The following is a 23,307-nucleotide window of genomic DNA, read 5'->3' on the forward strand; positions in this document are numbered from 1 at the left end:
ATAAAATAACAACCTTTCCTGCTGTTCCTCCCTCAGTTCACCCTCCCCTCATACACCCACCCTCCTGCTACGCCCCCTGGGAGTGCCCCTCCCATCCCACCCATCTACTTTCTGATCACCGAATTATCTTTCTCCTCTAGACACCATCTCAAATGTTACCAGACCCCCATGGGGCCGTCTAGAATATGTTGTCTTGCACACTTCAAAAGGCCCATAACACCATTTGGAGACACCCCAAAAGGGCATTTTAGGGATCTGCCTACGTGTAGCAAAAATAATGTAAAATGCTCATAATTTGATATAATCCAATTTGAAGAGACAACTGGCAGGACCTATGGCAATAGCTCCATTGAGTCATAGGCTCAAAATAACAAAGCCAAAGGAAGCTGTTTTCCTTTAAATAAGGATTTCTGCCTTAGGCGAGGATACATTTTAATTACCACTGTTTTGAGCTTCTGCAATTTCAGTTGCGTAATACTTGAGTAAAATCTGACACTTCAAGAAAAATCCTACAAGGGGTTATCTTTCTGGAGAGACCACAATTATCTATATATTCAAAAGTGTTCGAGTGCAATAGTTCAGGTATGTCATGTGTCAGTTTTGGCCTTGGGATTGGAAATCAAGGGATCTCAAAGGTTTCCATGTTTTATCCAACCCTTTCAAGTCTACCCTGAATAACTCTAATTCTCTCTCAGTATGAAGTACCATCCATCCATCCATCCATCATCCAAACCGCTTTATGCTGTTTATGAAGTACCAGTCATTTCATAATATCTTTCAGCCAGTGGTTACCTCTTAATTTTTCCAATCCATCAAGCTGAGATTTTTTCTAATCATTGTTCTGACTGTGTCCCACCTACCGTTGAATTGGCCTACCACAGCACAAATTTATAGTAATCCTAACCTGCTCATGTGTAATAACACTTCGTAGGACCACTTGATCGGTAGCATGAAATGTCAGAAGATAGACCACAGTATTATATATCCATTATCCAAACCGCTTATCCTGCTCTCATGGTCACGGGGATATATATATATATATATATATATATATATATAGTCTAAGTGGAAGGTTTAGTCTGTGCTAGTTTACAGTAATAGAAGAATAAACTGTGATTAGAAAGGCCTGCATGATTAGAAATACTTGCATGATAATGCATTTGCTTATTGGTGTCTCAGTCACAGTGAATTTCATCTCATCCATCATCTCATTCTATCCCATATATATTATTGATTGTGATAAAAGTGGGAATTAGCATTGTGTAGATCACGTAGTGAAAAGTGGAGTCAAACTAAGATGGATGTGCAACCACAGATATCATCTTGAAACAAACACATTAAGGATGAGACAATAATACTGTTGATAGTCTGCATTTTAATAGAGCTCAAATGAATAGAAAAAAAAACATAATTTCATGTACAACTGAGCATAGTAAGTGAGTTGAAAAGGAAAAAGAAATTGCAGAATTGGAAAAAAAAAGTTAAGACTTCACATACACATACTCATACTCATACTCATTCGGCACAGCGAGACTTGGCGCCCAAGCCTTCCCATTTGCCCAGCTACACTTCGCTCTCAACATTTCCTTCAACACTTATGCTGCTCAGTCAAAACCTCCAAATAGCAAATGCGGGTTACAAAAAATACTTCTATATGATAAAATATATCTGTACAGCATGAACCCATAATAAACGACCACTTAATAATAATAATAATAATAATAAAAATATGACATGAGTAAAAGTAAAATAATAAGCACGGAATTCCTGAAGTGGAAACAGTTTTGTGATTAGTACTTCAATTTCAATGCGGAGGCTTAGCAGTTTAGTCAACTACCGTGGGTCAGGGTCTCGAGGTGGATTCATTTTATTATTTACAGTTGTGAACTACTTTTCAGGGCAGTTGGAATCTAATTATCAAAACAATATCCACAATAAAGTGACGCTTTGTTGGCTATCTTAACTCCTGATGGATGACAATGGATGGATTTCTGGGTTTCCTACTACTAAGTACAGACCTATCAGTGATACTGGTGAAAGATCACACTTTTTGCATCTGTCGCACAAAAAAAAGGCCCCATATTACAATATACTCATACACGTGTGCATGTGCGTGTGTGTGTGTGATAAATGATAAAAGCTACTAAAAGCCGACTCATTCATTTTGAATGGGGTAGCAGTTATATACAAACTAATTTAAACTCATAAGACATAAAGTATAATCATGTTTCTCTGAATAAACCCTCGAACTCTTTTTAAAAGATCTCCAAAAATGAAATAAATTAAAAGTCAGTTGCAGGTGCTTTGCAGAACCGGTTCGACGACACCCAACAACCGATTTCTTCATCATACACATGTGGGGAAGTAATGGCAATCAATAACTGAGGTATTTTCCTCACTCATCTTGGCACTTTACTACTCACACACACAAAACGGATCTGAGCGGCTTGTCAGTAACGTGGAAATACATGCCTACACATTAGCAAAACTCTCGCCCAATTTTTTTATTATTTTTTTTGCGTCTAGCCGATTCCCGATCTGACCGTTCACCCTTCAAACGAATACGGAGTGAGGAAAAGGGTGATTCCCGACCCGTGGTTAGGGGTGATGTTTTTTTTTTCCTGCATCACAACAGAATTTGCATGAGACGCTTACACGACAACCTTTAACACTCACAGCGCTTAAATATCACACAAAACAAGCATAAGGCCACACATGATCAACTTAGGGAAACCAAACTCGGCCTCACTCGGAGGCGTGACATTCAGTGCTTCAGTGGTTCAACTAGGTAAGGCATTGGTCCGCCCAATCTTCTCGTTTCTTCTCTTCCTTCCTTTGTTTTGGCACACAAGAACGTGGATACACATGCTGACATACACACGTGCCCATTTAAATTATCAAGAGTGTGAGTCAGTTTTGTCTCTCGACAACACGGTCCGCGAGGCTCCTTTTTAACTGTAGTTTGTTCTACATTCCAGTTGTGATTATGTCAGCGGGGCCATGTGTCCTTTTTAATGAAAAAACAAAACAAAAACAAAAAACAACAAAAAACAAAAACAAAACAACAAATCCACAAATTCCTACATATCTGCTCCAGACGTATTCAGGTCCAGCTTCGGCCTGGGACTCTGGCGCTACTTTGGCAGCAATTTTTTGGGCGTCCCCTGTTTCTTGGTCTGCCACAGGTGGCTGGCGATGGTGATGGCATCCACACTGGCGGACATCGTCTTCGCCGGGATGTTGCTGAACTGTTTCCTGTCCGAGTTGTACTTGTACAGGCCCTCGATCATTTTGGTCGTGATGCTCTTGGGACCGATGCCAGCTAGTTTGGTGATCTCCTCGGTCTCGGGGCAGTAGGCGTACACCGACCTAAACTGGCATCCGGCGTCACGGAACAACACCAAGAAGTTATTGGCCTCGGACTTCTCCATTTCCTACAGTAGGTAGAGGAAAGAAATATATGTGAGTGTGTGTGTGTGTGTGTGTGTGTCACAATAACTACAGCAAATCTTACTGATATTGATTTATCTATTATCAATAATCTCTCACGATATCTGCTTATCTATGTGGAAAAAAACATGTTTAAGAACCCAACTGAAGTTCATCACGTGTAAAAGTACCACAACAAATCACAGCCAATTTTCAAATAATACGCCTTCAAATATCCATCTACCCATCCATTATGCAAGCCGCTTATCCGAATCAGGGTCGCGGGATACTGGAGCCTATCCCAGCAGTCATTGGGCGGCAGGCGGGTAGACACCCAGGACAAGGCCGCCAGTCCATCACAGGGCCGACACACACACCTAGGGGACAATGTAGTACGGCCGATTCACCTGACCTATGTGTCTTTAGACTGTGGGAGGAAACCGAAGCAGCTGGAGGAAACCCACGCAGACACGGGGAGAACATGCAAACTCCACACAGAAAGGACCCGGGATGACCCCCCAAGGTTGGACAACCCCGGGGTTTGAACGCAGGACCTTCTTGCTGTGAGGCGACCATGCTAACCATCGCGCCACGGCCTTCAAATATTTCAGGCCTCATTTTGTGAGAACTTTCAGGTAACAGGTTCTCATTTTCATTCATTTAGATAACAAACAATTGTGTATCATGTTATCGCAATATCCAAATACCACTGGGACACAATTGACTTGTACTGTTGAATTGTTTCCCAGCCCTAGATAAAAAGACACCTACAGATTTTATACATTAACACACACGCACAAACAACACTTACATCCAGTATCTTGTTCTTCTGCCCTTCGTTGACCTTGCCAGCGAGGCAGCAGTGAGCCAGTGCATTCTGGATGATGTGCTTGTTGGACTTGGCACTGGGCTCCCTGTACAGTTTGGGTCCTGGGTGTGGAGAGAACACATACAGTATTTCAATAGGCGAGTCTCCCCCCTCTGAGCCATCCCAGTCACTGCTCCACCCCCCTCTGCCGATCCGGGGAGGGCTGCAGACTACCACATGCCTCCACCTATACACATGGAGTCGCCTGCCGCTTCTTTTCACCTGACAGTGAGGAGTTTCACCAGGGGAACGTAGTGCGTGGGAGGATCATGCTATTCCCCCCAGTTCCCCCTCCCCCCTGAACAGGCCCCCCCGACCGACCAGAGGAGGCGCTAGTGCAGCGACCAGGACACATACCCACATCCGCTTCCCACCCACACACACAGCCATTTGTGTCCGTAGGGACGCCCGACCAAGCAATAGGTAACACGGGGATTCAAACCAGCGATAATCAAATAATCCCTTTATACTGAAGTAGTCCACAACCTCTACATCAAAAACATCCTATCCTTACTGACGTTTCTGTCAGTGCTACCACAGCTCGGTTTAGCTAGCGGCCCTGTAAATATTGAGTCATCCTGGTGTATCACAGAGCGTGCAGCGTGTCCGGTACCTGTGTACTCAGTGTTAGAGGGGGTGGAGGAGGTGGTGGATTCATTCTCCCAGTCTTTCTCTCCGTTCCGGCTACCGGCTGATGGGCAAGAGGAAAAGCCCTCTGCAGAGTCTGGCCTGGAGATGACCACACACACAAACAAATGACACGTGCACAAACGTAACAACAGAGAGAACCCGTGACAGACACACACACACACACACACACATAGGTGCAAGACATGAAAGCCCATGCAAACGGTTTACAACACAAACAGGCACAGATATTTGACACAGACACAGATAGAGAAATAAAACAAGGTCAGAGGCTGTGACACAATTCTCCCGACCGTGCCTGTTCTCTTGCATCACATCACATACTGCGCACTGCATGGACGCCATGTCGGTGGCTGTGCAGTGAGGGGCGGAAAGGCATGTTCAGCCAAGCAGTGCTAAATCTGAGTCCTGTCATTATGGCTGGGCTATGGTTAGGTTCGGAGCTCAAGTAAGTCTGCAGGGAATGGGAGCGGAGCGGTTAGACACAGAGAGGCAAGCGAAGAGTGGCGAGAACAAAGTCATCTGAGAGAGACACTACAGCAGATGGGCAAAGTAGAGAGCGGCGGGCCTAAAGCGGGCATAAAGCAGAGCAGAGAGGTCACCCAGGCATGTAGGGTGTGCAGGCACAATTATTACAATGTGCTCAACACTTGACTGAATAATATTTGTGTGTGTGTGTTCACAAACATGTGTACAAACATGAGTATGAGATGAGTCAAATTTTTTGCTAGTACGAACACCTCACATGTTCAACACATCATGGGTTCATAAATGTGGAGCAGGGATGGGCAACATGATCCACAACGGGCCGGTGTGGGTGCAGGTCTCTGTTCCAACCAAGCGGCTACACACCCGAGTCCACAAATCCAGGTCCTCAGCAAAGACTATTTATTGGTTGATTAATAGACTCAGGTGTGTAACTGCTTGGTTGCGACAAAGACCCGCACCCACACCGGCCCTTTCTGGATCATGTTGCCCCATCCCTGTGGGGAGGTACCGGTGTCAACACAAAGCTTCGGAACATCAGTTACAATACACCTGTTGTTTATCTGTTGGGCACAGGTTCTTGGCATCCTTACTAACCTTCCCTTTCTCTCCTTTGGAGAGCTTAGAAAGAACGAGATATGGCCAGAAGCTATCTTATTGCCTCTGAGGGATGCATGCAAAAACAGAGAGAGCCAGACAGAGGGGAAAAGACAGAGAGAAATAAAAGAGGATCAGGATGCAGCGTGTGAGCCTGACAGGGGGTACAAAGTCAATTTGAACATCACAAACAAGTCACAAACCTCAGAAATACAAAACAATCATCACACGATCACGTGTTCATATCCTTCCTGAGACTGAAACAAGAGCTTGATCTGTAGTCTCTCTACAAGAATAAATAGAGTGAACGCTGAGAGTAGACACTGTCTTGCTAGAAACTCAAGCTTTGTGCTCAAGAGCGGAGTGTGAATGGTGAGGAGATCGTAGTTAAAAAGTAGTCAAGTAGGGGGTCCGCGGTGGTGTAGCGGTCTAAGCATCGGCTTTGTGTCGGTGCAGTTGCCCACTGGGGACCGGGGTTCACGCCCCGGTCTCGTCAGATCCGACTATGGCCGGACTCGATGAAGCAGCAATAATTGGCAGCGCTGTCTTCGGGAGGGGGGCGGAGTCGGCTTGTGTTCGTCACAAGAATGCGTCTCTGTGTGTGTCGGAAGAAGCAGTGGTTCGGCCTGGAGTCGCCTTGTCACGAAAGTGGCGAGGCGTCTCCTTCGAGACTGCCGGCCGGAGAGATGCAGTTGGCGAACGCATGCAGTACGAGGGGGGGTGTTTGAATTAAAATAGGGATCGATTGGCCACTAAATTGGGAGAAAAAGGGAAAAATAAAAAGTAGTCAAGTAAAGATTTTTTCCCCATGAACAACCCCCCCCCTTTTTTTTCTCCCCAGTTGTACCCGGCCAATTACCCCCACTCTTCCGAGCCGTCCCGGTCGCTGCTCCACCCCCTCTGCCGATCCGGGGAGGGCTGCAGACTACCTCCGATACATGTGTTTCACCTGACAGTGAGGAGTTTCGCCAGGGGGACGTAGCGAGTGGGAGGATCATGCTATCCCCCCTGTCCCGAACAGGCACCCCGACCGACTACACACATACCCACATCCGGCTTCCCACCCGCAGACACGGCCAATGTGTCTGTAGGGACGCCCGACCAAGCCGGAGGTAACACGGGGATTTGAACCAGTGATCCCCGTGTTGGTAGGCAACGGAATAGACCGCCATGCCACCTGGATGCCCCCCATGGACGACTCTTAAAGCGATTCTTTCTTCATATCGAGGCCGAAATGGGCAAAAGAACGGCATAAGGTATCTACTCACAAGAGTTTGTAACTAAAAGACACTGGCTTGGAAATTACCATGTAGAGGAAGCTTTGACGACGCCATTTAAACGCACAACCCTTGACATAGAGTGTACAGTCTAGACTTGCAGGGAGAGAGGTTACGCTCCAATCAACACGTATTTCATTCGCTCGAAAGGAATTACTGACTTCACGGCGGTAGTAAAGATGACAACGTGTCACTTGGTGGCAGTTGTAAATCCTACCTCTGCTCTGAGGTAAACCGCGCAGGGCAGGGGACATGCGACAACGTCTGTTAGACTGAATGCAAATGGATATTTCACCTTAAAACTTCCCCCTGCAGGCCTTGATGAGGAGACATTATTGCATTGTTTCATCCAACACATTTATATCAGTCACATTCACATCGACTACTTTGATGGAGGTGATTCTTTGAATCCTTTTGTGCTCGTCACTTAACCTGGAGCCCGTCTCTTCTGAAGCACATTGATAATATATTATCCACCGACACGTTTCCTTCTTTCCTTTTCTCACCCCACTCCTTTTTGGGTGGCACTCGTGTTGGCACAGCATTATAGACCATTACATATTTGAGAATATTTTATGCATCCTTAAACCGAAGCATATGTTATCAGTGTATGAGCATTTTTCTATATCCATCCATCCATTATCCAAACCGCTTATCCTGTTCTCAGGGTCGCGGGGATGCTGGAGCCTATCCCACTAGTCACTGGGCAGCAGGCGGGGAGACACCCTGGACAGGCCGCCAGGCCATCACAGGGCCGACACACACCCATACCTAGGGACAATTTAGTACGGCCAATTCACCTGACATACATGTCTTTGGACTGTGGGAGGAAACCGGAGCACCCGGAGGAAACCCACGCAGACACGGGGAGAACATGCAAACCCCACACAGAAGACGGCCCGGAACGACCCCCAAAGGTTGGACTACCCCGGGGCTCGAACCCAGGACCTTCTTCCCGTGAGGCGACCGCGCTAACCACTGCGCCACATTTTTTTTATATCTTATTATCAAGGCTCAGCGTTTTCGGTTTTTATTTTTCGAAGCCATCCAGCATGCCAAATTTCTCCACAAGAGGGCACTGTTACATAACCTCACACAAACAGGAACAACTTTTGGATCCGTGGAAACATAAAATCCGGGTGAAGATCAGTTTAAACCAATCTGCTCCTTTTAAAAAAATCTGGGTATTTTCCGGTGAAAATCAGTAAAAACCGAAAACGCGGAGCCTTGCTTATTATTTATTCATAACAGAAAAAAGCTAAAATAATTCATCTGGCTGCTGAAGCAAAAGAAAAGGGGGAAGGAGAACATCTTGAATCTAGAAAGGTCCTTTAAACGGTTATTTGCTCAGTCGGACCTTACCTGGGGGTTCTCTTGTTGTCGGACTGGTTGCTGTAATTGTCAGCAAGGTTTAGAGAGGCCAGGGACATGCTGGAGACCGAGAAGCCTCGAGGACGCACCCCTGCAGAACAACAACACGAAAAACAATCATGGATGCTTGTCCACCACACAGTGTCCGTGTGTTTGTGTGTTGTGTATCGCTTACCAGTTGCTTTGACCGGCGGTTTAGGGGACTCCATGCTGTCCCTGTGGATGGATTTGGGACGCGGCTTCTTCTTGAGACTTCCCCCACGGGGCTTGATGACTTCGTCCATGTCCTCCATCAGCTTGAGCTGCTTCCTCCTCAAATACTCATTCTTGATGTAATCCCTCCTTGCCTTCTCGTCGTCCCTCTTCTGCTGCTCCTCCTCGGCTTTCAACCTAACAGGAGGAGAATAAGTTTACTTCTGAGGGGCTAGCCAAAGTAAAACACCATGTTTTTGTTGTTGATGTCTGAAATTGAAGAGACTCCTCCAGCATCAAGGACAAAACTGGTTCATCACACCTGCTGCAGCACGGGCCACATAAACCCTGTGTCTTACTGTATGAGACAGAGGAGACAAGCAAGCAAGAAAGAAAGACAAACACAGAGCAAAAGTTAGAAAGAAAGTGATAGGCAGAGAAAGAAAGACAAATATAGAACAAAAGAAAGAGAGACAGACAGACAGAATGATACTACAATAGAATGACAGAATGATAGATAGAACAATATAGATAGATAGAAAGATAGATAGATAGAATGACAGAAAGACCAAGATATAGATAGATAGATAGATAGATAGATAGATAGATAGAATGATAGAAATAACAATATAGATAGATAGATAGATAGATAGATAGATAGATAGATAGATAGATAGATAGATAGATAGATAGATAGATAGATAGATAGATAGATAGATAGATAGATAGACAGATAGATGGAGACTGGGAGAAGCTCAGACTCACCGTGCAGCTTCCTTCTTCTGCTCCTGGTCCAGCTCCTGCTGTTGCTTCTTCTCCTGTGCCTCCTTCTCCCTCCTCATCCTCTTCTCCAGGAGAGCTGCCCTCTTTGTTGCCATGTCTTCCTCTCCTTTCACGTCATCCTGAACATGTGTGTGTGTGTGTGTGTGTGGGGGGGGGGGGGCAGCAGACAGACCATTGGGTTAAATTGTTTAAATTCATTTAGAACACATAACGATGAGTATCTTGGTTTTCATGAATGACTATTAAGTTACCCAGTTGGCTACACAGCTTCTACAGTCAGACAGAATTAGGTCAGAGCGCATCACAGCCTCCCACTTAAAATTCAATTTTGAAATGTTTGAATAGGGCAGTGAGGACATAAGTATTAAGTGAGCAATTCCAGCCGTCGAAAGCAAACAGAATCACCTTTTCACTAAGCAGCGTACAAACTTTCCAGCCTTATCTCATTCGTATGTGATAGGTGTATAATTAAGCCTCGTGTATCAGTTAAATAGATTAAGTAACTGAGCACACATTAAACCCAGCAGCCCTCTTTTCCAGCTACGTTCCATGTACTCTTGGGTCCTCTGGCCTAAACACACACACTTGATGACTTCAACAGACACACCACTACAGATGTTGTACCGGGCAAACATGTGTGAGTGAACAAGGTAGCATAGCGGTCTATTCCGTTGCCTAGCAACACGGGGGTCGCCTGTTCGAATCCCCGTGTTACCTCCAGCTTGGTCGGGCGTCCCTGCAGACACAACTGGCTGTGTCTGTGGGTGGGAAGCCGGATGTGGGTAAGTGTCCTGGTCGCTGCACTAGCGCCTCCTCTGGTTGGTCGGGGCGTCTGTTTGGGAGGGAGGGGGAACGGGGGGGGAGGGGGATAGCGTGATCCTCCGATGCACTATATGTCCCCCTGGCGAAACTCCCTCACTGTCAGGTGAAAAGAAGCGGCTGGCGACTCCACATGTATCGGAGGAGGCATGTGGTAGTCTGCAGCTTTCCCCAGATCAGAAGAGGGGGTGTGGAAGCGACTGGGACGGCTCAGAAGAGTGGGGTAAATACAATTGGGGAGAAAAAGGGGGAAAAATCCAAAAAGAAAAGTGTCTGCCAGTGACATCTCCGGCGCACAATCTGTGCATCACTGTCTTCATATGGCATTCAGTAGCATTCACTACAACAGCTGCATGTAGTGTTGTTATTCTCCTTTTCCTATACAATGTCGAATATTTATTTATTTCCCTTGTCTCCGAATTGTACTTGGCCAGTTGCCCCACTCCTCCGAGCCGTCCCGGTCGCTGCTCCACCCCCCTCTGCCGATCCGGAGAGGGCTGGAGACTACCATACACGTGGAGTCGCCAGCTGCTTTTTTTCACCTGACGGTGAGGAGTTTCGCCAGGGGGATGTAGCGCGTGGGAGGATCACGCTATTCCCCCCAGTTCCCCCTCCCCCCTGAACAGGTGCCCCCAACCAACCAGAGGAGGCGCTAGTGCAGCGACCAGAACACATACCCACATCCGGCTTCCCACTCACAGACACGGTCGATTGTGTCTGTAGGGACGGCCCACCAAGACCAGGGTAGAGTATTTTGATGTAGCCCACCGAAAGTAGCAGAAAGTGTTGTTTTCACATTCAAGGACTGCCTGCCAGAGATGTCACTGGCAGGCGCTTTGCTCGGATGCTCAATTTTGGCGTTTCAGAGACACACACAACACTGCCCAGTACCATGGCTGTTAAGGGGGTGCTATCTCTACAACATATATAGAGAGACAATGTTGAGAACTGGGATTGTGTCCTGTTAAGACATCTGTTGTCATTACCAGTGATGGCCCCAATGACTTGCCAAGTTCGTACAAGAACTACAGAAGAAAGACTAGCAAAAAATAAACACAGGAAGCAACTTGTATATTAAAGCAGAAACACATCAAATCTGGTTAAAGCAGCTTGCAAGTTAGATAGCTGTAGTGTTGACAGCCGTGAGCGGGATTTATTTGAAAATTGAATATCAAGAGAATATCCTAGATGGGTTACCCTGGATATCTAGGATATGAATATAAGGCATTTCCTCCATGAACGAATGAGTTATTTTTTCACAATGAGTTATTTTACACAACTGTACATAGTTTGCTGCGTAATAACACTGTCATTTGGGTTGTGTTACTGCCATTTACCTTGAAGAAGAACCCGCAGCACATCTTCTGGTCCTCCCCATCTCCTCCTGCCTCTGCCTCCCCTGCTGTTTCATGACCCTGGCCATCTGGAGGCTTAAGTCCAGACAGAGGCACCTCCACCAGGTCTCTTCTGCCTTGGGGCTCAGTCTGGGGGTCTGGTTTCACCCGGCCACTGCGGGACGCCTGGACCTCAGACACTGGCTGATAGAACACATCTGACAACCAGGTCTGTCTGAACCCTGCTGACTTCACCTGATCCTCCTCTTTCCTCTCCTCGTTTCTCGCTTCCTTCCTCTCTTTGGCTTCTTCTTTAGTAGGGGACGGAGGAGTGCTTGCACTCTTTTTAACGGCCGTCTCTGCTTTGTTCTTATTGTTTTTTTGGTTCTCCTTCAGCTCCTGGTTCTGGCTCGCCCCGGGCCCCTCATCGTGGCCCAGGTAGGCAAAGGAGCTAAGCTGGGTCTGGCTGGGGGAGAAGCGTCTCAGTCTGGGTAGGCTGTCCACTGAGGTGGGGGTGTTGAGCATCCGGCTGAAGGGGGTGACCTTCAGATCGTTTGGCCGCGGCGTCCTGGGGGTTCTGGCGTGGAAAGAGGCTGGTCGTCGCTTGATGCCAACCGGAGAGCGGTGGGGAGCCCTGGGTGAGCCGGATGAAGACAAGATCGGAGACAAGGATCCTACAGAACCTCTGCCCGACCCCCGGCCTGCCACGCTGCTGCTGCGAAGCTCACGAAGCTGTCTGTAAGGAGAGAGGAAAACCATACTAGCATCGTGATATGTGTTTAATCTCAATACGGAGTGATTGGTGGTGGTGGATTTGTAAAAAAAAAAATTCAAGGAGGATGGTGGGGACAACCTTTCTGGCGGTAGGTGGGAGGATGCTTCGAAAAACAAAATCACAATTACCTTTTAAACTGTTCCATAGGCCAGCATACTCTTAACCATGAAAGACATTCTTATGCCAAGTGTATTTAAAAACTATTCGCTGTTTCTGGTGTGAAAATCTCTTAATATGGATAGAAATTAAATATCGACAATATATTTCTCCATAGGTACCAAGATTCCTTAATTAAGATTCATCACAGAGCGCCATTATCCGAAAAGGGATGGAAAGTGGGGAATGGCACCCCCTTGCATCCCTCCACAAATCTACCCCTGGTGATGGGATTTCATTGTTATCCGGTATGGGGGAGTGGGTACCTGTGAGGGGATGGAGCAGGGGGAGGTATGACCCAGGCCTGTTGCTGTTGCTCCCTCATGGCCATGATCCTCTCCTGCTGCTGTGCCAGACGCTGCATCTCGGTCTGCAGGAAGCCCAGCGAGGTGTTGAGCCTCTCAATGGAGCGCGTGTACTCCGCGAGGTCGACTTCCCCTGGAGTCATGCCTGAGCACCACCACATAATTGATCAATCAATCCGTCACATGAGAAATTGATCAAATCAGTCAATCAATCGATTACACATCTAAAGGGAAACAATCACGATTTTCAACATTATCTCAGTTTGTTGTAAGGATGACACTCCCTTCAGTCATTATACTGAACGGTCTTGTGTGTGTCTCTGAAAGTGGTGCAGCAAAGTGTCCACCAGGGACATCTTGGGTAGACAAATCCAAAAACTAACTTCATGGTTTTTTCAGAGGCTGCATTGTATGAGAAAATGCGGATATCAAGCCTGCATACAGCTGTATAAGAAAACACGAACAACGCTACATTAAACAGCTGTGTGCAGTGTTGTTACTCACATTTTCTTACGCAATGCAGCCTGTTGGTAAACCAGGAAGCATGCATTCACATTCATGTTTCAGACACACACGGACGACTGCTTAGTATTACGTTGGCTAATGGAGTGTTACCCCTACAACATACACATATGTATGCGAGAATTCAGGGGGCAGGTGGGACTCGAACCCTGGATTCCCCGCACCATGGGCGACTGTGCTAACCAGTTAAATAAAGGGTCCGACCAGTTATCCAAGGGCTAGCGATTCCCGAGGGAGGGGGGTAGTGTAATAGCGTACACCTACGGATGTGTAGACTCGCTAGCCCTTGGCTAACGGGCGGGGCTACACATCTGTGGTCGTACACTGTTATACTACCCCCCCCCAGAAAGCGCTTCCCCGCGCTTCTGGATGTCAGCTCCCCCTCGCACCTCTGAACACATATGCACCCCACCGCTGCCACCAAATGTAGCGAGAATTCAGGAGGCAGGCGGGAATCGAACCGGGTTTCCCCGCACCACGGGCTAACCAGTCAACTAAAGGGTCCGACAGGTTAACCAAGGGCTAGCGAGTCTACACAACCGTGGTCGTACACTATTACAATAATGTTGGAAGTCGTGATTGCTTCCCTTTGATGCTGATCATTGGCAGCATCTCGAGGTCTAATAGCACAGCAGAACACACCAACTCTGAGATACAACTTCGGTCCAATTCGGTTAAATCCGGTTCGTTTCCATTATTTTTTCTAGATTTTGTGAGCTGCCCACCTCCACCGTCCTCACAGGGTGACTTGGGAGCCGCGCCGTCTGGTTTGCACCTCTCCGCAGGCCCCAGGCTGCCCTGACCAGTTCCCTTCAAGGATGAAAGTGGCTCCGGGGAGGGTGTCTCTGCCTCCGCTGGGCTGGAGCTGAGAGGGACGACTCCTTTTCTTTTTACAACATTGAGAAAGGCTGTTCTCCCCATCCGCTGACGATGTCGTGTAAAAGCTGCTTCCACCTGGCATGAGCGAGAGATGAGTGTGACAAGGACGTTTATTTCTTTTCAAAAAGTAGAGTAGGGCAGTCAACTCACCTCGGTTACTTCTATTCTTTATTTAAACAGTTGGGGTAGGAGAGATATGGTCGACAATAAGCCCTGGTGGAATGTGATGCTAGTACCAGATAAGGGGATCTCAAATTTCTCAAGACACATACAACTGTATAGTGCTGTTTGATATGTATAATATCTATATCCTGACAATCACAAGAAATTTGACACTATCGATATACTGTCACACATGTCACATACTGCATGAGGGAGGCTCACGCTATTCCCCTCAGTTCCCCCTCCCCCCCAAACAGACGCCCCGACCGACCAGAGGAGGCGCTAGTGCAGCAACCAGGACACATACCTACAACCCGCTTCCCACCCGCAGACACAGCCAATAGTGTCTGTAGGGATGCCCGACCAAGCCGGGGGCAACAAGAGGATTTGACCCGGGATCCCCCTGTTGGTAGGCAACGGAATAGACCGCCACGCCACAATAGCCGAATTTCATTCCCATTCAATACCATTGAGAGAAATTAATAATAAATTAACAATTATACTGAATTGGTGTCCAGCTATACAGTTGCATATTAATGACATACATCGCATATTAATGACATATATATCTATGCATTCAGCCCTTTCTCCCTCGCGCCATACCTTCTTCTTCTGGGCTTCGATAGCTCTGCGTTTCTCCTCAAGTTTCATCCTCAGGTGCACCATCTCTGAGGCAAGCAGGTGGGAGGGGTCTCTTGGGGAGGGCGTGGCTGGAGATGGGGACGTGATTGGCATTGGGGGACCAGAGATCTAAAGAGAAGTGGGTAGATAGGAGATTTGAATTATGTACACTTTAAGCTTATAGAGACCTTCATTCTGGGTTCCTTTTTTGCCTTTCTGGGGGGAAAAAAAAGAGCTTTAAAGTCGGACCGACCTCCGTAAACCAATTTCACTTTTCATCTCTAAAAACCTCGAACACAGCATAATAAAACATTCAGCAACAATTTTTAAATTACTAATTTATCAAACATTTGTAAATGACTAATATTGTGATTTTTTTTATACATTTATCCATACTGTTCTCAAGTGAACTGTGAGGGAGTGGTCTAGTCTTCATTAATATTCCTCAGCTGACCTTTGTGGGACAACTACAAGCAAGGGTTGGCAGTAAGGGCATGCAGGTTGATTATTATTTTGATTATGTTATTATCTGATAGGTTGTATGTAAATGAGCGTCTGATGACATCATGAGGATCAGAAAAAAGATCAGCTGAGAGAAGCTGAAGTGCGCGGAGCTATTTTAAAGAGACAAAAATAGAAAAACTGATTTCAACCTTTTATACCTATTTTTTTTTCAGAACAAAGAAAGTACATAATGCATGACGATTAAAGTGGTAAGTGATCTTTGAAAATATTCGTTTCAGTTTTGGTTCGACTTAAACAGCCGAAACAAATGGAAAGGTGACGTCAGGGAATAAAGGGCGTGACAGAGCAAGTTAACTAACCTCAGGGGAAATGGCTCTCATGGGGTGCGTGTATGGTACATTGAGGTCTGAACTCTCCGGCGTGGTTCCTCCGCTGCTCCTCCCTTCCAGCTTTCTGAACTTCTGCTCTGCAAAGCTGGTCATGCGGATCATGCCGCTCCCAGAGCCACCAGAGGATGAGATGGGGCTGACTGTATGGGACCTGGGGAGTGTGGGCCCTGAACTCGAGCAGGGACTGCTCCTGTCCCCTCCTTCTCCCCTCCTAATCCCAAGGTTAGAATCACCAACCGCAACCCTCCCACCTCCCCTGCCAGCTGTCTCCCTCTCCCCCCTTTCAGGCAGAGGACACGACCTGGTCGTGGCATCACAGTCCGGATCGATATCTGAATAGTCTCTCAGAGAGGAGGAGTCCTCGTCGTAGCTCTGGATGTCCTCTGTCTTCACGTGGATGCCTGTGTCCACCTCTGTGGAGAGAGAGTTGGCATCATGGTCATCCACGTGGGCCTTGGCTGAACCCAGGTAATCTCCTGGGCCTTGGGCACCCTGCCGGTCTGGGGAATCAGCACCATGAAGGAAGAAACCGTTGTCCCCAGCTCCAAGACTCAGACTAGCGTGGGGCCTCTCTGTGTCGTGGATAATTTTCAGGGCCTCCTCGATGCTCGGAGGTGTTGACGGGCTAATGTGGCCGCTGTGGTTGCCATCGTGGTTGCTATCTGGGAGAAGTCCATTGGAGTACCTGGAGAGATATACAAATGAATGAGTGTGGTCAGTGGTGTAGCAGAGGGTAAACACATCTAAGTGAAGTTTACTCACCTTTTTCAGGGTGAAAATAAATCCTCATCACATAGATTCATAATGTACATGGAAGTAAATAGTGTCAAACTGATGCAAGTTATAGAGAGCAGTGTATATCAATGGGGAAATACATAGATGAATTGCTTTTCTGAAAATATTGAAAATTTGATGACGGTTGGCTAATGATGATCACTGACTGACAATCATCGTTTATCCACCTTTTCATTTGCTACTACATCCCTTTATAACAGTACAGTCATTTTCTAACAAAGCAATCTGAAATCTCACCCTCTCAGCTACATGTATCATTATTCAGATATCAAAAAATACCACGTAAAACTTTTAGGACTGTGTGTAAGCAAGAATTTGGCGATACAAGAATTTGGTATCATGATACAAGTGTGACAATTGTTACTATTTTGTGATAAATGATACTAGAAATACTGCAAAATTTTGTCAACATTTTTGAAAAATATTATAAAGAAAACACCTTATTGTGCATAAAGTCAGAGTCATAGCTAGTGTGGCACTGGCGAAGCCTGCTGTTGCTGTTGTTCTGTGCAGCCCTGTTACGATACTACACCTGCCACCTTGTGGTAACAGATGTAAACAACATATTAAAAACATGGCATTGCCACGTCTCTGTGTAACCTTATGAATCAATGGAGTTTTTGAAAATCAATGCAATATTGTGAGGGATAGTGTAGAGACACTAGTGTATCGATATTTTCTTATACCCCTATAAAGTTCTGCTGTACCTGCTTTGGTTCTTGATTGAGAATGTGTTGTTTCGGCCCAAGGGTTTGTGGGAGCTGAAGTCCTCATTCTCCTCTGGTATGTGTTTGCTCCCACTCTGCCCGTTTACACTAACAGGCGTTAGAGAAAGGTGACGCCTCATGCCACCTCGTGGTGCAAAGTGAACTTTGAACCCAAGACCATCGCTGCTGGCTGAGCGAATCATACCCCGTGTGGAGGGACCCTCACACGGTGGCACGCTTGGTTCGCCATCTAGTGGAATTTCAAAGGAGATCCCCCGAGAGGTGGATCTTGGAAAATAAAGGAAACAATATTCTGTTAGGTTGAATTTGTTTAAAAAGATCACTTTTAACTCTGACACAATAGACCACATCACAACTCACATCACATCAGAATAACTTTTTGTGTGAACGTCTAACTCTTGTAATTTGACGTCAGTTGTGGTCTCACCTTTTTTCCTTGGGCCATGTTCCCACACAGCCTTCCACGTAGGACATGGAGGTGGACCGCTTCATCACACCTATCACACAGAGAAAGATTTTAATTTTTGATATACTTTAATGATCCCCGTAGGGAAATTACGCTCTGCATTTAACCCATCCCAGCTGTGTTGTTAGGAGCAGTGGGCAGCTGCCGTGCAGCACCCGGGGAGATGAAAAGTGTGCTTTGCAAAGCAGAGTCCTTAATGCGGTGTAGCATTTGAAAATCCCTTGTTTAAATAAATTCCTACTCTGGCTGTAAGAAAACAAAGGGTTACAAACAAACAGTTTCATCCAAGACATGGCGGTTGAGTGGCTTGCTCAATGGCATTTCAAGGTGAAAATGATTTTTTTAAAAAATATAAATCTGAGTGTGTATAAATCTGCCGAGCTGAACCCTCGTATCACTCACTAACCAACAGGCTCCCGCTCCATCTGTGCAGGTATTTCTTGTTAACCTGTTTGTACACAGTACTGTGAATCAGATAATTGTTGCTATTACCTTGTCCATGGGTGTGCTCTGGGCTGCCAGGTTTGTCTGCATAGCTCTGTTTGACTGGGCTGGATACAGGAGCCACGTTTCTACAGGAGGGGACTGGCTCACAGGCTTTGGGGAGGGGGACAGGAAATATGAAACATTAATTAAAAATACCAAAGAGAAACGTTGGGCCTGTTATGAACAACAGCCATATCAATTTTATTGACGCTACTGTCACATTACCATGATCCTAAATCATCACTGGTGTGACTGTACTGTACCGTGTGGGTCGAAAATCCTGGGCTGCACAAATGAGGGTTTCACCACTTCAAACCACCAGAAGAGCTCAGCCATAAACACCAGGAAGTTACTCTGGAAAAAAGCACACACACATACATGTTGGCAGTTTTCACTACTTACAATGGCTGAAATTGTTCCTCGTTTGTCTCCGTATGGTTGTAGGAACAGCGTCTTGCCGCCAGATGTCTCTGCTGAGCTGACAGGTAAGCAACAACTGAAATATATAAAGGTCGAAGAAGTCGTGGCCGGACCACACCCAAACAGACACCGCAGAGACGAACTCCGCCGCGACGTTGGCTTCTCCTCCATCCCCCCCCTTCTCTTTTTCGTCTTTTCCTCTAAAATACAAGTTGTCTTTGATTTGTTTGGGTTTTTTTTTGTTTTGTTTTAATAAAAATGGCAAGCCAGTCGCAGGGCATTCAGCAGCTGCTGCAGGCGGAAAAGAGAGCTGCGGAGAACGTGGCCGAGGCCCGCAAACGGAAGAACAGGCGTCTCAAACAGGCGAAGGAGGAGGCCCGGGCAGAGATCGAGCAGTATCGCTCGAAGAGAGAGGGCGAGTTCAGCGCCAAGGAGGCAGCCGCGCTGGGTTCCCACGGCAACGACGCGGTGGAGGTGGACCGCGAGACGGTGGAGCGCATGAGCCGCATCCAGGCTAGCTACAGTGGCAACCACGAGGCAGCGCTCGGCGACCTGCTGCGTCTCGTCTGCGACATCAAGCCCGAGTTACACGCCAACCACCGCGTCGCCGGCTAGACGGGATGCCGGTCCTCCCCTGGCACCGCTGCAGCCGAACTTGTCAACGTTTAAAGATTTGGGGGGGTAAAAAAAAAAACCCCATTCATATATATATATATCGATGTGTAATTTACTGAGCTGGACTGGTCGCCCCCTTATGACGTCACATCCGCTAGTGTTACTGACCGGTTTGTGAGGTTTCTGTTAATTTTGTGTATACGTCAAGTTTATTTATAATTGATCGTAAAATTTAGTTGTTTTGTCTCTTCGCAAAGATCAAAATCTTGTTTGTTTTTGTACTTGGGAGGCCGGCCAGTCCCGAGGGCCAGCACAAACATTTCTAAGAAACATTCTCAAGTATGAAACCTTGAAATTGTAGAATATTCCTGGGACTTGACAAAGTTTAGCGACGTTAAGGTATTTTGAAAGTGAAAATGCAACTTTTAAGAACAGCAGCCGGCCAACATTCTCGTTACTGTCTACGTCTTTTTTTGGGGGGGGGACTCTCCAAACTCCTGCTTGATTCCCTGTAAAACGTGAAATGTATCAAAATATGAAAACTGTTATTAAATGTATCAAAATATGAAAATGGTTGTTTTAATGAAAAAAAGAGGTCGTGGCCTGGCAACAGTTGCTAGGTAACTGGCGGAAGGCGTGAGTTTGTGTGTTTGTACACGCAAATGTCTTGAGTGGGTTTTTTTATGTGAAACCTATAATATCTAAAAAAAAAGTGCCAAATTACCATCAGGACCATATGTCTTGATGCATGCTCAATAATCCAGGTAAGAAAACCAAAGAAGGTTGCATCAGTTCATCTGGATGCAACGTTTACTGACAGATACGTTTCATCACTCAGCCAAGTGAACTCTTCAGTCTATCCCCACCCCTTATAAACGGTACAATACAGCTGCGTAACGACCGAAACCAACGACCAGTTTCATATGCAAATACGGGTGTGACCATTAATTAGAGATTCAAAGGCCATGTGTACTATTCACAGAGGATTTGGGAATGTTTGCAATTACAGCATTGTAAGATGGCGACAGATGTACTCTTAGCCCCCCCTAGGTTCAGGGATGGTCGTTCCCTCTTCACATAGATGGCCTCTTGGACTCCCCGTTCCTCCCTATCAAGGGTGTGCTTGATAGGAAGAAACCATCATCATTCCTCCCTATCAAGGATGTGCTTGATAGGAAGAAACCATCATCATTCCTCCCTATCGTTATCGTTCCTCCCTATCAAGGACGTGCACATCCTCCTCCTTGAAAGAGTGGCCACTGGCGCCTGTAGGTGGGTGTAGACTGTGGAGTCCTGGCCTGACGTGTCAGCTCTCCTGTGTTGTGCCATTCTTTTGGCCAGCGTCTGGTCATATTTGCATATGACACTGGTCGTTGGTTTCGGGATACCTGCAGTCAGTTTAGACTGAAGAGGTCACTTAGTTGAGTGATGAAACGTATCTGTCAATAAATGTTGTATCCTGATGAACTGATTCAACCTTCTTTGTTCATCAGGACCATAGTTTCTCAAAGACAGTTGAATCAGTTCATCTGGACGTGTTTATTAAGAGAGAAACGTTTCAGTGATCCCGGTAAGAAAATCAAAGAAGGTTGAATCCGTACATCTGGATACAATGCTTATTGACAGATCACTCATCTAAGTGACCTCTTCAGTCTAAACTGACTGCAGGTTTCCCCACCAAAAATACAGCTGCATAACGACTGAAACCAGCAACCAGTTTCATATGCAAATATGGGCGTGACCATTAACTAGAGTTACAATGTTACAATGGCCATGTGTACTACTGACAGAGGATTTGGGAACGTTTGCAATCACAGCATTGTAAGATGGTGACAAATGCCCCTTTAAGGCAGTAATGAACATCACATTCAGAACACTGGATTTTGTGGATAAGGTGAGGGAGATCATTTTGGAGAGGGATGAAAATGGTCTCTTATCGTGTTACCGTCTCTCTTCAGGTGCGTTCCTGTTGATGAAGCAACGGAGGTAGTCCATATGAAATTACAAGATGACTCCGCCCTTAGCAATAGGACCACCTTTAACACTGACCAAGTATGTCTGCTCCTGAAACTGTCTTCGGTCCACGTACTTCAAATACAGGGGGCAGTCCTATAGGCAGAAGCGTGGATGTGCTATGGATTCTCCAGTCTCACCTATAGTGGCCAACTTGTTGCATGGCGGAAATGGAAAAGAGGGCTCTGATGTCCTATCCAGGGACACCACCTAGCCATTGGTTTAGATTTGTGGACGACACCTGGGTTAAAATTAAATCTCAGGATGTACCACATTTCACCGACCACATTAACTTGGTGGACAAACCACATCAAGTTCACCAGAGAGGGTGTGAGAACTGACAGGTTAGCCTTCTCAGACTGTGAAATTGCAACTGGTGATGGGGGACATTTGATTGTTGATGTTAACCGTAAACCAACACATCAGTACTTGAGGTTTGACTCTCATCATCCACTGGACCACAAACTAGGAGTCATCACGACGCTGTACCACCGAGCTGACAACGTCCCCACTGACACAGCGGCTGGGGTAGGAGGGAAATCCCACATTAAACAGGCCCTGGTTAAGTGTGGTTATCCTAACTGGGCGTTTGTCCAAGCCAGGAAGACACACAAACAGTGCACCAGCCAATCGAAGAGAAGAGAAGGACAACAGCTGCCTCGGCGTAAACCAGCGGTGATTCCGTATGTGGCGGGAGTGTCAGAACAGTTGAGACGCGTTATTTTCCAAAACACCAAACATCTCAGTCGCTTTCAAACCTCAAAACAGGCTACGCCAGAAGCTGGTCCAGAGGATTCACTGAGGATATGGGAACGTTTGCAATCACAGTATTGTAAGATGGCGACAGATGTACTCAGATGTACTCTTGCCCCCCCTCCCCCGGTTCATCTACAGGCCACACTCTTTCTCTTTCAAGGACGAGGATGTGCACATCCTTGATAGGGAGGAACGCTGGTTTGAACGGGGAGTCAAAGAGGCCATCTATGTGAAGAGGGAACGACCATCCCTGTACCGAGGGAGTACGTCTGTCGCCATCTCACAATGCTGTGATCGCAAACATGCCCCAATCCTCTGTGAATAGTACACATGGTCACGGAAACTCTAGTTAGTGGTCGCGCCCATGTCTGCACATGAAACCCATCTTTGGTTTCGGTCGTTATGCAGCTGTATTGTGTATAAGGGGTGGGGACACCTGCTGTCAGTTGAGACTGAAGAGGTCACTTAGATGAGCGATGAAACGTTTCTCTCTCAATAAACGTTGTGTCAAGATGAACTGATCCAACTTGCTTAGATTTTCTTATGTGGATCTGACAATGGTAAGAAAAGGAAATTAAACTTGGTTTGGGCATGTTTGCCGAACAGAAAGGACACTTGCAAAGGACATCCTGCAAGGCCTGGTAGAAGGGACTAGGAAGAGAGGGCGACCGAGAAAAACCTGGGTAAGCCACATCGGAGAATGGCCACAGATGAGCGTAGTGGAGGCGGGGGGAGCTGCGGTGGTGGAGAGGGAACGGCGGAAGAGACTTGTTGAGGCATCAGCTGGGCTCCTACGACCTCCATAGGTTACAGAACTGATGATGATGATGATGATAGACACCATAGTTTATGTCACATATGTGGATGAGCCAAGACAGGCGAGCAGCACAAATCCACAGTGTGTATGTTTGTGACAGAAATACATTATTTTGCTGTAGAAAACTTGCATG

The 23,307-nt window shown here is 46.5% G+C and overlaps 2 protein-coding genes across 3 annotated transcripts in view; one reads left to right on the forward strand and one right to left on the reverse strand.

Annotated features, from left to right (window-relative positions):
* Positions 1-1,361: 1,361 nt before the first annotated feature.
* The window catches only part of camsap2b (calmodulin regulated spectrin-associated protein family, member 2b), a 52,080-nt gene continuing 30,134 nt past the window's right edge, over positions 1,362-23,307 (reverse strand). For both annotated transcript variants that reach the window (XM_056293134.1, XM_056293135.1), the window contains 15 exons: positions 18,817-18,907; positions 18,560-18,664; positions 18,029-18,098; positions 17,581-17,868; positions 16,049-16,763; positions 15,207-15,353; positions 14,288-14,516; positions 13,002-13,185; positions 11,808-12,540; positions 9,634-9,770; positions 8,852-9,066; positions 8,668-8,767; positions 4,911-5,026; positions 4,241-4,359; positions 1,362-3,434 (listed from right to left, as the gene is read on the reverse strand). In XM_056293134.1, the coding sequence (XP_056149109.1) occupies positions 3,135-3,434; positions 4,241-4,359; positions 4,911-5,026; positions 8,668-8,767; positions 8,852-9,066; positions 9,634-9,770; positions 11,808-12,540; positions 13,002-13,185; positions 14,288-14,516; positions 15,207-15,353; positions 16,049-16,763; positions 17,581-17,868; positions 18,029-18,098; positions 18,560-18,664; positions 18,817-18,907 (3,549 nt within the window). In that variant the 3' untranslated portion in view covers positions 1,362-3,134. The remainder of the gene's footprint in view (positions 3,435-4,240; positions 4,360-4,910; positions 5,027-8,667; positions 8,768-8,851; positions 9,067-9,633; positions 9,771-11,807; positions 12,541-13,001; positions 13,186-14,287; positions 14,517-15,206; positions 15,354-16,048; positions 16,764-17,580; positions 17,869-18,028; positions 18,099-18,559; positions 18,665-18,816; positions 18,908-23,307) is intronic.
* On the forward strand, positions 18,967-19,827 carry LOC130123831 (V-type proton ATPase subunit G 1-like). The gene has a single exon (XM_056293139.1). It carries the CDS (start codon positions 19,232-19,234, stop codon positions 19,586-19,588), a length of 357 nt encoding a protein of 118 aa, XP_056149114.1. The 5' UTR covers positions 18,967-19,231; the 3' UTR covers positions 19,589-19,827.

This window comes from Lampris incognitus, chromosome 14 (assembly GCF_029633865.1).
Source record: "Lampris incognitus isolate fLamInc1 chromosome 14, fLamInc1.hap2, whole genome shotgun sequence".
Taxonomy (NCBI): Eukaryota; Metazoa; Chordata; class Actinopteri; order Lampriformes; family Lampridae; genus Lampris; species Lampris incognitus.

Coding starts and splice junctions, on each gene's coding strand:
- LOC130123831 (XM_056293139.1), top strand. CDS start 19,232: ATGGCAAGCCAGTCGCAGGGCATTCAGCAGCTGCTGCAGGCGGAAAAG.